At 41.0% G+C, this 16,160-nt stretch overlaps 1 protein-coding gene across 1 annotated transcript in view; it reads right to left on the reverse strand.

Moving 5' to 3' along the window:
- Positions 1–16,160, reverse strand: part of KCNAB1 (potassium voltage-gated channel subfamily A regulatory beta subunit 1) — a 158,286-nt gene that overhangs the window by 29,045 nt on the left and 113,081 nt on the right. Inside the window, exons 6-8 of the mRNA XM_087818362.1 lie at positions 14,253–14,297; positions 12,384–12,427; positions 5,477–5,563 (exon numbers count right to left, since the gene is read on the reverse strand). Coding sequence (XP_087674488.1) covers positions 5,477–5,563; positions 12,384–12,427; positions 14,253–14,297 — 176 coding nt within the window. The remainder of the gene's footprint in view (positions 1–5,476; positions 5,564–12,383; positions 12,428–14,252; positions 14,298–16,160) is intronic.

Raw genomic sequence — 16,160 nt, forward strand, 5'->3', positions numbered from 1 at the left:
GGAGGCTGGGAAATCCAAGATCAAGGTGCTGGCAGATTCACTGTCTGGTGAGAGCCCTCTTCCTAGTTCGTACACAGCTTCTCATGGTGTCCTCACTTGGTGGAAGGGGTGAGGGAGCTCTCTGGGGTCTCTTTTATAAGCACATTAACGTCATTCATGAGGGCTCTACCCTCATGACCGAGTCTTATCACATTGGGGACTTGGTTTTAACATAGGAATTTTGGGGGGACACATTCAGTCTATAGCAATGACCTAGAAAATTTTCAAAGCAGGTGTTAACAGTTGTTGATCTTTGCCATACATGACATTCCCATGAACACCTGGTTTTGAATGACCTAATTTTTCTCAGTGAATGTACCAGGCTGAATAATCTACAGAATATATGCAGAAATAAATGAGGAAATTAACCTGTGGCATAGGTTTATTTGATAGAATAAATTTATTTGATAGACCAATTATGGTGGAAGGTACTCTGGTATATGACAGTAAAACCTATCAGTAAGACATAGAAAGATATGATAGAGATTATAAATACCTCTCATTTAGCCATAATATATAAAAGACCTAAAGATGACATCTTTGAGAGCTATTAGCTTTTTATCTTCTGATTCTCTTGCCTTTGGGCCGCAGGTTTTTTTATTAGAAATGAGGATGTCTCATACTTCTTGGTGTATCAATGGGATTTTGGATTTTTTTTAATGGAATAAGTTATTGAAAACTCAAAAGTCCTTAAATTATAAAAGAGAGTTACCGGCTTTTGTCACTGGAAGTGCAGAGGTCATAATATATGTTTCAGAATTGGTTGGTCCAAGTCATTGAGGACAACCTTTTTCCTGACTCTGTGCTCCACTCTCCCCAGGCTGGATTCCATGTGGCATCAGGGTGGCTGTCAGTAGCACGGACGGCCACCTGCTTCCTTGTCCATCCTTGTCCCTCAGCATTCCAAGACTCCTGACATTCACTCTGATTGGGCTCTTTCGGTCACATGGACCAGTGACGCCAGCCAAGGGGGAATAAATGGGCTGATTGGTTTAACACAACCCAGAACTCAACTTGGAACTGAGGTCCAGCAAGGGGAGGCCTTCTTCTAGGCTGGTTGGCAGGCTAGGGGAAGCATCATCACTCAGATGAAAATCTGGGTACCTGAGAGGGGAGGGGTGACTTCTGGGCTGACAATCAACGATTTCCTCTGTGCTCAGACCGGGTCTGGTTGGGCACACCAACAACAGAGGGGCAGGGAGAGAGCTAACTATGGGAGTGCCTACTATGTGCTGGGAGTTTTATCAACATACCTGCATTTAAACTTTACTACAGTCCAATGAGGAGGTGTTATTACATTTTCATTTTATATTTGAAGAAACTGAGGCTCAGAGAGATTAAAAACTTGATGAAACCAGGTCTTCACCTTTCTTCTAAAACCAGCCTCACCCACCAACGCCCATGCTCAAACAAAATGAAAACATATCTTTTCCCTTTCTCTTCAGCCGTATTTACATATTTCATGCCCACTCTTTTGATTTTGCTATTTGAAGCATGTAGAGGTTTAAAATATCTCTATCAACTGAGAAAATAAGCCTCTGGGCATGTCAAAAGGAAATGTATTATGCAAAACACTCATTAAGGAATAGTTTTCCAAATGTTCATTGAGATACTAAAAAATTAATTTAACCAAACCCCACAAGTTCTACATGGCACCTAATATTTCTATATCCATTATTAATGGAACACTGATTTTTACACTTGGGAGCACCTGTCATTGCATTGTAGATATCTGGCTCAGGCCTTGAATTTCTGATCTTTTCAATTGTGTGAAGGTCACCATCATTGATCAGACAGGCGGATGTGGAATCTTGACTCACAGCATCTTATTCTATTATTCTGTCTGCAGCTTTTTTTCACTTACACAACTGTCTGTGTATCAGCTGCTCGGGACAGCTTTTAACTTTATTTTAAAAGGAATTCTATCTTGTGGATGAAAGATTAAAGCAGGCAACTTGGCAGAGGATTGATAAGAGGAAAAAAATATTTATCCTAATGAGATTTTCTACTGGCAAATCTAGCTTCATGCTATAACAGGAAGCAGTCATTATTGCTTCTTGAAAAGTGTAGAGCTGGCCTCATTTCCTGGTCGTGTCATGGGAGACGTCTGGAAGGAGATGCTATCTTCGTCTTAATGATATTAAAAACTCTACCCTTCCAGCAGATGCAGCTTCCTGGCAGCCCCAGATCCATTTTGGCTCTGCAGAGCTTGTCTGTGTTTGGGCGGTATCTGGTGACTAACCAAAAGGCATTTTTTAAACTTGACATGGTGGAATGGATCCCTTTCTCAGCTTTATAGCAGTGAACTGCGAGGTAAAGAGGAAATATTAAGTCTGCTAATGTTTTAAAATGAGACACCTGCTGCTCTGCGTGTTAAAATGTAAGGCAGGCCCCGGAGGGGCCGAGCGACATTCATCCCAAGGGCCACTGCCGAGGAGGCTGGTCCCTCGGGGTCTGCCTGGGACCTCCGCACCCCTTTCCTTGGGCTGAGTACCTGTTCCACACGTTGTCTGCTTGTATCTGGAACCTTAATCACTTTCTCTGGGGCTTTCTTCCCCACTTCTGAGGCTCTCTCCATTCCCCACCCAAAGATGCCTGCTGTCTCTATTTTCTCCACTGGACTCTTCTGCTAAGGGAGTGCTTAGCAAGGCTTTTCCCGCAAGACAGGGTTTTGCAAGGATTCCTACCACGTGATCCACTAAAGTGCCACAAAAGAAAGTGCCCTTAGTCAACTTTTACTTCGGCATAAAAAATTATGCAAATTTCGACTCTACACCACAATAAAGCACTTACTTTAAAACAACAATAATATTTTTTTCTTTACAAATCTTTGGGTAAAACTGACATGGAAGGAAAATGCCTCGTGTTTACTCTGTGGCGTGTCCAACTCCCCTCACCCTCCCACAGCCACCTTTTCCACACACAACACACTTGCCTGTGTTTCAGGAGAACCGTGTGCCTGGGTGCGAGGCAAAGAGCAGCCAGAAGGGCTGAGTGACTGAAAAGACGTCATGAATAGTCCCTCCCGGGCCTGGTCTTAAATTACACACAGCATCCTAGTTTGACCTAATCCTTTCTGTCCTGAACTTTTGTATAGTTTCATGCCACAACTTATGAGGTTCTCTCACATACACGTAAGGGTCTTCTGGAGTATTAATAATAACACTAACTTAGTGCTTATAATATACTTGGCCTTGTTCTAAACACTTAACATATAGTAACTCACTAACTCCTCCCAACAATCTTATCCAATAGGTCTATTATTATATTATTATTATTTTTTTATTATTTTGTACAGGAGGAAACTGAGGCGCAGCGAAGGCGAGCTAGCAAGTGTTGGAGCTGGGGTTTGAAAGCAAGCAGTCTAGCTCCAGCTACTCTCAACCACAGAGAGCACCTCAGCAAGCTAGAAATAGGCAGACTGCGCCCAGCCACACGCGCCAGGGAGCCTAATGGAGCCTGGCAGGCACCCGAACGGAACCAAATGCTCGCTGCAGAGCTCCTCGGGGAACCCAGCAGGAACCATTTTCTGTTTCCTGAGATCACACACTTCACACAGGTGGCTACCCAGTGTGTGTGTGTGTGTGTGTGTGTGTGTGTGTGTGTGACCATGTGGTGCTTCTCTGTTATTCCTCTTTAAAAATAACAAGGTATAAAACAAATGGAAATTATGTTCTCCTGTCATCCTGCAATGGATTATCAGTCACAACCTGCTTTGGCGGCCACTCAGGGAAGGGGTCCGGCTCAGCACAGCCTGCTTAGGAAACGGTGGGCGGTTTTCTGGTGCTGGCATGATCCTGGAGGGATGTGTGAGAAATGGTTGGCTTCTGATGGTGGCATCTCGGATAGGAAAGCTAGCATTGATTGTGTATTTCTAAACCCCAAGGGCTGTGCCTGGACTTCAACAGCCACGAGGTCCTACTTAATGCTGACAACTCAGTACTACTGGCATTTTTATTTCATTTGCCTGTGCACATGTATGCTTATTGTTTTAGTCTTTAGTTTTCTCACAGTAACACTTGCACATAGTTTAGGGTCAAAACTAAAAGGCCTGCAACAAAGAGCAGCCCTCTGACTCTCTGCCTGCTCCCCAGAGGAAGCCGTCTGCAACGTACACAGCCGCCTATTCTGGTATCTATCGCTACATTTCTCAACATTTATGCATTACTATTGTGGTCCAGAATTTTTATACATTATCTATTGACCTGTGGAAGTGAGGGGTTTAGCTTCCATGCACACATCCTTCTATCTCCACTATTTTTCCAGTATATTCACATCTCAGTTTAGGATTAAATTCATATCCTGTATTTTCATTATAATGGCTACATACTTAGAGCACCCACCCCCAACCAGGGCTGGAGTGACGGGGCGACCCTCTCTGCTGGGGTGGGATGGTGTTCACAGCATCGTTTTCTTCCGATATCCTCTCTCCTCTGTCTCAACCTTCATATTCTTCAAACAAGCGAGAGGGCTTCAGAGGCACAGAACTGAGAGTGAGCGAGGGAGGGGAAGGAGAGCTCGCCTTACAGCAGAATGCTCGCTCATAAATGGAGAAGGGTTGTGGCTCCCATTGTAATAATGGATGTGGGCAGGGATCCTCAGCAGATGCTAAACCAGGTTGTGGGGGACCAGGCTATTGACCTGGTCTCAGAGAAGCGCACACCACATTGTGTATTAATTGCGAAGTCAAAGAGGTATTATCATGGTGGAGAAGGCTGGCAGATGTCATCTTAACTGAGTGGTCAACCTGAACACGACCAGTAATGGGACACACTGAGAAGGAACCAACATCACCTGTGCAGTCTTCTTGCCCTCCCAAACTGTCTTCTTTCTCAATAATCCTAGATAGGCTCCATAAATAAATGTAAATTGAAGAAAATCTGTTTTTAGGAATGTTCTCAAAGCTTCCACAGGAGATGCTCAAGCTATTGTCTTCAAACAGTTGTAACAGAAAAGAAACAAAATGTTGAAGCTCCTTGAGAATCAAAAACCAAAGTGCAATGAAGATTCTCATGTTGAATACTGGCTCCACAGATTGGAAACTAATCAGGCCTCAAGTCATTATAAAACAGGAAGCCCCTCAGATGACTTACTTCAAAATGATAATGGCTGGGTTATAAACTCCCCTTCCAATTAATTTAATCATTTTAGTTGATGGAATCACAGGAGTGAAATGAACCTGGAAAAAGTGAGTACTGTACCCAGCAGAAGCCGCAATTCCAATACCTGCAGCTATTTAAAAAAACAATGAAATGCAGGATACTGGGCATTGGCTTTCAGGGTGAGTACTGAGGCTGAAAGACACTGACTGGAAAGATTTTTGTTTTTCATATTCAATCAAATCAGTCTGAATGTATTTCATTTCCTACTGTGAGTGGAACAGTCGTCAAGCTAGACTCGATAACTATAGAGACTTTTATTAAATTTCTTTACTCACCTTCCATGGGGGTGTTACTGTCTGGTCGATTTGCAAAGACTACATCCACATACTCTAGCTGCAGCCTCTGGAGGGAGCCCTTCAATCCTGGGAACAGAAGCCAAACAAGCCAGAAAAGTCCAAATTGTGAGCAGTATTAGAAAGAGTAGAAGTTCAATTATCTTTAAGAATTTACTTTTTAAAAAAGCAATGAATTAGTTTCAAAAAGGCACCAAATACCATTATGTGTTGTTAATTGACCCCTAAAACCTTGTAAACATATGTCAAAGGCTGATTTTGTCCCCAACAAAGAAAAGTCTTAGAATTTTCTCTCTGACATTACTACTCCTACCACACTGGAAAATACACACTTAGTGATAAACTTGCACTGTGACTCATGGTGGAAGTATCTGGAAACAAAGTTTAGAGTAAAAGCAGCCTAAGTTTCTTCTTGAAAAATGCAAATTAATGTCATGTTTTGAATTACCTAATGGGCTTATAATGGGATAGAAATATATTTACTGCACAGGAAAACATAAAAATAATATAAATCAGAAATAAGCAACTACCAACTCCACAATGGCTTATAATAGGAATAAAAGGGTTGGCCAATGAGGGCGTCACTCAACATCTCAATGATTGGAACGCAAGTTGAAGAACCTTAAATATAACTGAGCTCTACCATTTCTGTTATTCCCCATTCTTTTGGGGAGAACCAAAAATATCAGAAGCTGTGAAGACTGAAGAGGTAATATAAAGGACAGAGTGAGAGCTTAAAATAAAATCTGGAACCCATAATCTATGTTTCAACTCTAACCATTTGATCACATTCCTATGAAAATTCAGAAAAAAACTTATTTAATTTCAGTAAAATTAATACTTTCCTGAAATAGAAGTATTGTATATGATATTATGCAACCAAATGGATGACAGTGTTCAAGAGTCATTTTGTCTCATTTCCATGAGGCACAGCATTTCCTTAACCACCCTTTTAATTTCTCAGGAAGACCGGAGGTTTTTCTCTTTTTATTATAGGCATAAAATTAATTGCATGTTAAATGAGGCTCTTATAAATTGAAATTTGGCTCATTTAAATCTGATTTTTCAAACTGGTTTATCGGCCAGCCTCAATTACCTTTCTGACAGGAAAATGGAGTGTGTGAACATCTTTCCGGACGCAGTTTTCATTCATTAAGAAAGGATGGTCTGTGGTGGCAGCTTGTTAAGGGAAGCGCTGGGGGGAGAGTGGGGCGGAGGGGCTACCGGGCCTGCTGCGTGCTCCCGAATGACTGCGGCGACTTCCAGGCTCAGGGTGTTACCAGCTATCTCAAGGGGCAAAAGCACCATGATATGAGCCACTTTTTTGGAAGCAATTGTATGTATGGAGAAGGTGAGGGGAGGACAGGGTAACGAAGCAAACAAATAAATAGGGCGTTCCAAGGTTTGAAAGCTTGGAAACCTACCCTAGCATGCCGAGTGATCTCACTGGGCTTGTTTCACCTTTTCAGTGACTCAGTTCTCTGATCTGCAGTGGGGATAACAGTACTTCTCTACCTTCAGAATCGCTGCTCCAGAGAGCAAATAAAATCAGTTGTTAAGTACTTTATAAATGCAATAGTCTAGAGTAATGTGGTCATTATAACAGTGGCGTTCACATCTGGAAAGATCCAGAACTAGAGGTGCCAACAGCTAAATGCCAGAGATTTTCACTAAACCCGCTGGTTTGGGAGGGAGGCATTTAGTGACATCCTGGCCCATGCCTGGCACTGGAAACAAAGCCCTCCTTTCTGATGATGGCCTCTCCTTCTACAGCGCTCAGGGTGGGCTGACAATAAGCAGGAGAAGAAGCTATGACTGACTTGGCCCTGTGCTGATGCTGTCTGACCAGTCCAGGCTTACGCTATTTACTCTCCCACGCCATAAGCATGTTCTGACTCCCAATCTGATTCTGAAACTGTGCTGAGCTCTGAGAGTATAAAGATGTATGGACATCAGTTCATCCCGAAGGAGCTAACAGTGCACATCGAGAGCACCTATTGGCATAGGTTCATTGTTCAAGGTAATAATCTATACCCCAAAATCATGGCGTAGACTTGATATAAAGGTCATTGTATTCGGTCATTCCTCACCTCTCGATTCTTTCTCCGGGAAGCAGAGCTTTAAGTGTATTCATGTAATAATGTAAGAAATGATGTGTTGCCTCATGTTAGTGATCCACCTGGTCCTTACTCTGACTCTGAAGTGGAGTAAAAGGAGATTGTGTCCCTGTGAAACACTTTCCATTCCCTTCGAAAATCTCAAGTCTTGTCATCTATGGTATGAATTAGAAAACGTTGGTTGGGAACTGGGAGGTAAGGAAATGGGAGTGAAGGGGGGAAATGATATTTCCCTGAAATACAGGGTGTCCCAAAAATACGTATACACACTTTAATAGCTGATAGCTCAATTTTGAAAATGAAGTGCCGTTTAATAAACACTGCCTTTATAATTTTTCAAAGCGTGTGTATGCATTTTTCTGGGCCACCCTGTATGTAATAGGACAGATTTCCACTTTGAACTAATCACTCAGAGTGCTGAGAGTGACCTGCAGGGGACAAGAGTGAAAGAAGGGAGAAAGACCACTAAACAGGTTACTGCCCCAGGTCACACTTGGACCGAGTTGCTGAAAAGTGTTCAATTTGGCGACAAGCTGTATAAGCAGAAAATAGAGCACTAGCTGGTGTGCTGGATTTAGATTTTGGAGGCAGAGGAATCAAGGATGACTCTTAGATTTTTGGCCCGAGAAGTGAAGTGGACTGTAAGATGCGGACGTCAAGGGAAAAGCAGACAGCCAGTGGACATGAGAAGTCAGAGCGGCGTATCAGTGGACACCGCACGGAGCCCTTGGCGGCAGGTGGACCAGTCCGGCACTCAGGCGGAGGCGCACGTGCAGGCAGGGCAGGGCGCTCACCCAGGCTGCTGATTCGGCCTGGTCCCAACGGCCCTGCCTGTGTCTCAGCCTGTCAGGGCCAAAGACGAAATGGAGCTGGATGAACTTTCTTCTTTGACCTTTCCTGGGATTGCAAACCAAATCAGGCCTTCCTTCCTTTTTCTATTTGGATGCTTTAATCTGGTAGAAATAACTCAATAATAGCAACATAAAGACACGTTCAACAAATGTCTCCTTGAAAGCCACTTAGGGTTATTTTCAATAAACAAATAGTCAAGTTCTATCTCCACTTAGCCACTGTTTGTTGAGCACTGGCTTGGGGCCAGGTATTGTTTTAAGTTTAAGTAGACATACAAAAATGCATTAACCTTGGCTCCAGAGGGGCATCCGGACAGCTAATCATGACCTAAGGAGGTAAGTGCTCCAGGGTAGTGAGTGCACTTACCGAAGTGCACTTTGACATTAGCCTGTCCCTGGACACCAACCCAGTATCTGGGGAAGTAAAAACAAGAGAAGCGGGGGGAATGCTCCCTGCCCTTGAGCAATGTCTAGAAATTAACTGGCAATTCCTCAAAAGCCCACAGGATAATAAATTACATTATACAAAGAAAATAGCTTTCAAGTGATTATAGTAAAGAGAAATCTAAATTCATTTTTTTCCTTTTAGGTTCTGAAGTTTAACGGGAACTGTATTATTTATCAGGTGATCCTTAATTCAATTTAAGCCTGTTTTACAGGCATCTACCTAAAGACATATATGCTCATTCCAGATATTAAGCAGATTGGCATAGAGGTGGATCAGGTGCTCAGGGTTGCAGGTCTAACTGTATAGAAAAAAGGAAATCAGTAGTTTGGAATTCTGCAAGAGTTCTATTCAAATACGCTGTATTGTCTGTCATCTTTTATATCTACCACACATTTGATTTCCTATCGAGCTTGAAAAAAAAATGTGGTGTAAGTAATGTACACAGTTTCCCTATATAATTTTCCAGCTTCTTCTTGGCAGACATCTCAGTCATGATTTAAGGCACACTTGCTTTTTTCTTTTAAATAAAGACTGCAGTGTATTAGAATAATACATGTCCCTGCCTCTTCCATTAAGAAACACGGTTATCTTGGTGGATAGTTTCTATTACTATGAACATGATACACTGAGAAGGAATCCTGTGGTGAATCTGTTTGTTATGAAATTTACTTTTTAATTAAAAAATCATAAATTATCAAAAAAATCATAAATTACCTTTTTAAAATTGAGGTAGTAGGGTTTAACATTTGCAATTCATTTAAAATGTTTGAACAGCCAGGCTGGGCGTGGCTCAGAGGTTGAGCATCGATGTAGGATCCAGGAGATCCAGGTTTGATTCCAGGTCAGGGCACATGCCCGGGTTGTGGGCTCGATCCCCAGTGGGGGGCCTGCAGGAAGCAGCCTATCAATGACTCTCATCATTGATGTTTCTCTCTCTCTCTCCCTCTCCCTTCCTCTCTCTGAAATCAATAAAGATACATTTAAAATAATAGTAAAAAATAAATAAATAAAAGGTTTAAGCAGAGCTTTCTCAGATTATTTCCTTTTTCTATTCCTAAAACAATGACAGTGGGTTTGTGTTTTGAATCACATAAGGAAACTATTGTTTATCTGAAAGGCAAATATAGACTTAGATACAGCTTTGCCTATAAAAGCACCCAAACAATTTATTTATCCTTACACTTTGACTTACCAAACCATTTCTATTCTTTCATATTAGATGCTAAAGAAATGTGACCTGCTGAATTTCAACACTGGCATAATTTTGGGCTTAATAAATGTTTATGGAATACCTAAATGAATAAAGAGACTTTCAGAGCCTGAGAGGACCCGGGGCTTCTAAATTGATATAATAAACCCGTTAGTGCAATTTCTACCCTCTCCTTGTGAATCTAAGGAGAATGTTATTCCTAATTGGATCTAAGGCAAGGATTGGGCTCATTGAAAAGATCCTTTATATGAATTTTTTCAAAACTACATTATTCACAAGTCAAGCTCATTTTATACTTTATAAATGAACTTAGATAGTCAAGGTCTCCCAGTACACCTGGGGCCTGAACTCTACATGAATCAGGCTTCTGTCCTACTCTTTAAGAGCAACTCTCAAATTTAATGTGCATATAAATCTCCAGTGTCAAATAAGGTCACCTTCATCACAGAACAAATACCAATGAAACCCAGATTTTACAAATCATTCAAACTTTATTTTGGGTTTAGAAATCTCATGTCCCCCTTTTTCCTGCAAAAGTCACTCAATTCCCTAATTTCAGCCAGGCTACAAGCATCCTTTTTCTGACTCTCTTGTATTTATGATCATTTTTTGTCTTTGGTTGAAACTATGAACTATAAAATAACAGCAATAATGAAACATAATAAGTGATCCCAATTCTTTTTCAATCTCGAAAGTGTGAAGTTTTGTGTGAAAGTTTGAATCTGGGTCAATTGGAATTTCAGCTGAACTGGTTTATGCATCCTGAGAGATTAGTTCCTAAGAGAATTCCTGACTTATTTAAACGGAGAGAGAATTTAAGGTGTTTCTATTAGGCTGTATGAGGCCTCAAGAAAACTGATTTAGAAAAAGAGAGAATCCTAAAATTATGAACAGACACAGGTAAATATTAAAGCAGCAGCACTCTGTCCTTTCCTCTTCAATTTTTTATTTCTTTGTTGATTGCCAATATGAACTATTTTCTGAATCTCTTTTTTAATCAATTAGAGTAAAAAGAAAAAGAAAAACAACTCTCTAAGGCAACGCACTGCTGCTGTGTTTGTTCAACTTGTTGCTACAAGCCGACAGGTTTATGTCAAACTTGGTTAGATGACACAAGTCATGGGGCAAAGGCTAGAGCAGGAATGGTAACAGTTTTGAGAGACAGGTCAAAGTGGACACCAAGAGAAGGGACTTGGTTGGGTGAGGAATTTGGAAGCTTTCTCAACACTAGAACGTGGTCTTTTATTTTGGCAGCCTCAGAATGTTACTTACTTAATAAAGGGGTTTCCTTATCCATAGAATGGTGACAAGAAGCTGCACTATTAATGATGATGATGATGACAAAAATAATTTATTAAGTGTTTATTATGTGACACTGTGAATGCAAATTACCTAATTTCAATCTATGTATAGTAACACCATAAGGTGGGAATATTTATAGCCCATTTTATAGTCAAGGAAATGAAGCCTTAGTGATGTTAAGTAATTTACACAGTCCCCCAGCTCTAAATGACAAAGTTGGAACTCAAACCAATGTTTGTCTGATTTTGAAGCCCCAAATAATTATTACTGTAAAAGTAATATGTATAGCTTACTTCCATTGGTTTAATATATATGTTTTTGTGTTTATAAGAAGGGATGACATGCTGACACATGTGGTAACATGGGTGAACATTATGCTAAGTGAAAGAAACCAGTCACAAAATATCACATATTGTACAATCTCATTTATATGAAATGTCCAGAATTGGCAAATCTATAGAGACGAAAGTAGATTAGTAGTCGCTTGGGGCTGTGGGAGAGAGGGTAAGGAAGGGATGGGAAGTGGCTATTAATAGCTACAAGGGTTCTTTTTGGGGAAATAAAAATGTTTTAAAATCAAATTATGCTGGTGATTTGCACAACTCTAATTATACTTGGAACCAATGAATTGCACACTGTGAATGGGTAAACTTTTATAATATATAAATTATATCTCAATAAAACCCTTTTAAGAAGCTGTATGGAAGTGTTTTATTAATGTTAGCATAGCTGTAAATGATAAGAGTTCTAGAAAATTTGGCCCTTTTCTGAGTTTCCTTTCTTCCCTCTTTATCGCTACACTCCCAACACATCCCAGGAAGAAACCTGGCTGACTGTGGTTCTTTTTATGGAGAATTTCCCCCCCTCCCAATGTGTTTTGAACCTATCCGGTCGATGCCTTTCTTGGGTCACAAATGAAAGCAGCCCACAAACGAAAGCAGAATGAAGCAGCAGTGCCTACCTTCGATGATATGTTTTCGTGACAACCCTCTTTCCGTTTCAGCTCTGACAAGAGAAAGAAGCAGGTGACTGAGTGGGGTGTGCTTTCTTTTATTGCTCTTTCAAAAGTACAGGGGAATAATCATCCTAGACTGAACTGCTAACTTCAGGCCCTGATTTTGGCAAATTCTGCACCACTGCAGGCTGAGGAGAGAAGGCGGGTGGGGAGCACACTGGGCTCGTCTTCGGAGACCCCAGGAGAAGAATTACCCGTGGCTGTCACCACGCCATGGGGATAACAGCGCAGCCACCCACACCCTGTCTGTATGTAACTTGACACACGGCTCAACCTTCTCTCCTTGTTCTTACCGACCCCAATAAAATAAGTAAAATAAAATAAAATGGAAGGCTCGATATAAGTGCGTGAGCTTACTGCACGGTTGCCAGGCTGCGGATGCCATTAGCTTCTCTGAGAAAGGAAGCGAATTTGAAAGTGTCTTTTGACTTTCAAAAGAAATAAATGACTATTGTCTTTTTAAATGTGATCAAACAGCTTTTCTTAAATTAGTATCCTAAGAAGATAAACTTTCAACCAGGACTTTTGCCTTTTTGGACCATTCTCAAACTCTGGTCAATTAGAGAGGAATGTGGTCCTTGGGTTTGAAAGCACTGATGTTTCTTCAACGTTAATACCTTTGGCAACCTCTTTTAAAAGCAAGGTAGTTTACCATTCGCCTCTGGTGATTTTTTAAATCTCTTATAAGTATATTAGATAATACTGTATGCAATACTCTCCTACATATTGTTTCTTGCAGATTGTCTCACTTCCTGATTATTTCTAAATCACAGTTAAGGTTTTGAGTATCCCTGCAAAAATACCAAGCAATGGCACCACGAGTCAGAGCACAGAAAATGTAAATCTATGATTCGCAGAGGCACCACGTTGCTTTATTTTTATATAGACTACAATGGCAGTAAAAACCTAAATTTTATTTTCCTGTTTTCATATTCATCATAGTAGGCTCAAAAACAACAATAAAATATGAATAAGTATGTGTGCATGTATCTGTGTGTACACATAGATTTTGATTAGAAGATTTCTAAAAAACTGGCCTCTGCCTCCAACTTGGTTTTTAACTATTCCCCATCTATTTATAGGGAGGTAACTAAGGTTTTGTTTGTTTGGTTTTTCTGTTAAGAAATCCTTGGGATTTCCATGAAAAGGTGTATGGGATAGCTTGCTGTATTTTTACACGTTTGGCTTAAAGGCGAAGATGTCTATGTCCTGCCGAATGATGTAAGTACCAGTTCAAACACCAGTAGGTCCATCAGAAGCCAATTCATCCTGTGACATTTGTTCTGCATCCCACCCCAGAGAGGACTTCTCTTTCCTGTCGCCCGAGGGCGAGTGATGCAGGAAGCTCTGCATTACTCCTCAGTGAGATCAGCACTTTCAGAGCCCTCTGCAGAAATGATCAGAGACTTACGCTCCGGCCAGGCAAGATATTTTTATCTTCGCGTTCCGGAGGAGTCTGAGTGTTGGCAGATTTGAGTATCTTTTCCTCTGTGATGGTATGTGCTTATTTCCTTTTTCCAAAATTTGAACTCTGTTTTGGAAACAGTTCTAAGTATGAGGCTGGTATTTGAAAAATCTCCATGAATCACTTAGTAACAAGTGACCACATGCTTTGAGCTCAAACTCTTTGGGAGCATCCTGTTAAAAAGGAATCTTAGGCCAATTGCTATTTCCTTCAAGTAAGAAACAATCATTTTTCTCTCTAAACCAATTGATTTCAGTGTGTTAGGTGTAAAATGTTTGCCTAAAAAGATAAAAACATGAACTCCTAGTTGTTTCCTGCCAAGTAGGGAAAATAAAAGTTATTTAACTTACTTTCCACCCCAGTAGAGTTTGGTTGTTATGACCAGGCTGGACCTCCTGCAATGTGAAACAAACACAGAGAAACAGTAAATAAATTGTTGGTTATTGTACCGAGTCATATAATTATTATGATACCAAAAACATTTATTGCACCTCACATTTTTAAAAAGTTGGTAAAGAGATCAATTTGTTCATTCATATCACTAAAACGTAAGAACAAAGAGAAGCTAGAGAGTGGGGACTCGAACAGGTGCTGGCAAAGCAAAGGTAAGCGGTAGACATGGAGGGTCAGAAATAGTAAATGAGAAAGGTAAGTGAGAGGGCTAAATGATGGATTGCTTTAGGATCTCAAACAAACGGCCACCCACTAACACTCCCTTAGCAGCTCACATAACCTTGATGGGGTATGAACTTTCCTGGGGGTAAGTCTCTCTCCAGGGACCACGGACCTAGTGGCTTTGAGTTACTACCCTTTCCAACCATCACATCCACAGGCAGCAACTGACTACATGGAAATATGAAGTAAATTATAATAGTCAATAAGTAGGAATAAAATGTCTATGAGTGTCTTATTAAATGGAAATGTTATTTTAGGAAAACAGTTAAAAAATCCTTAACTTAAAGTTTTACCACCTTACTCTTAAGGGAATACAATGTGGAAATCTTGTCAGCAAATGTATTACTTTCTGAAAATCACACTTAAAGGGAGGAAATACCATTATGAACGTGGAATAAGAAATATGTCTTGAGAACTATAGTCATATAATTTAAAATTGGGAGGCAGATCTCAGTGTAATTTAGTTTCTCCAGGTATGTAATTCAATTGAACTCGTCTCGGGAAAAAAATCATTTACGATTCAAAGGTGTAGACCAAACTTTGGGAATATTTGATATAAAGCATTTATAATTCCATCAGCTGTAGAGGCGATGCCTCAGGGCCCGCAGGAGTGAGCCTAGTATGATTAACGATAACCAATGGGGACTGACGGTGAAAAGTCTGACAACTCGGCGGCAACAAGAAAAATTTGCAGGAAATATTAGCAACCCCATCCTACTGAAGTTAATTCCCTGAAAAAATTTGAATCCCTATCGGAAGGTCTACAGACATAAGCATCTGAAGATTACACAGCCCAGAAGAGCTGATGCACTTTCCAGGTTGATCCTTTGACTTCACAGTGCCTAGGATAGTAGTGATCTGCCAGGGCTGGGGAGCCAGGTCTGCTTTAGCAAACACTTCCAGAGCTTCCACAAAAGGCCGGACGGAATAGTATGAGAGATGAACGCAGCCCTCTGGATCACTCAGAGCGTGTGTGCCTGCCAAAGCTGCACCTTCTACCCACGCACCCCCACCGCAGACTGATTTTCCCGCAGTTAGGCTCTCTGTAAAATGTGGGGCCTATGGGCGTGCGCACTAACACTCACGTTCAAACAGCGAGAGTAGACAGCAACCCCGCAAATCATCACTGACCTCCCGGAGGCACTGAGGGTGGGCACAGGATGATAATATGAGTGTTTTCCTTTGACATAGCACAGCCTTCAAAAGGCTTTTGCACACTTTATGTCACTTTACCAGCATGACACTTTAGGAACAGCTAAGACACCCATTTTACAGGTGGAGAAATTGAGATTCAAAGAAGTGAAGTAACTTGTCCTGGACAGCACAGCTAGCAAGTGGTGGCCCTGGGAGTAGAAGCCAAGTATGCTCCAGTAGAAACTGCTTGAATAGACTCCATGCTATCATGATATAGTTTATCTTACCACCAGTTTTCTGGGGATAGAGGGGAATGGATATAAATATTCTGTTGCCTGGTGATAGCTTGAGTTTTTATTTGCAAGACTGAAAGGCAGTTTGTGAAAGATGCATGTTCATCTACTTTCTTGTAGGTATAAAATAGGCTCTGCAAACTGTGGAGGACGATG

The sequence above is a fragment of the Miniopterus natalensis genome, chromosome 6 (genome assembly GCF_054644295.1).
Source record: "Miniopterus natalensis isolate mMinNat1 chromosome 6, mMinNat1.hap1, whole genome shotgun sequence".
Taxonomy (NCBI): Eukaryota; Metazoa; Chordata; class Mammalia; order Chiroptera; family Miniopteridae; genus Miniopterus; species Miniopterus natalensis.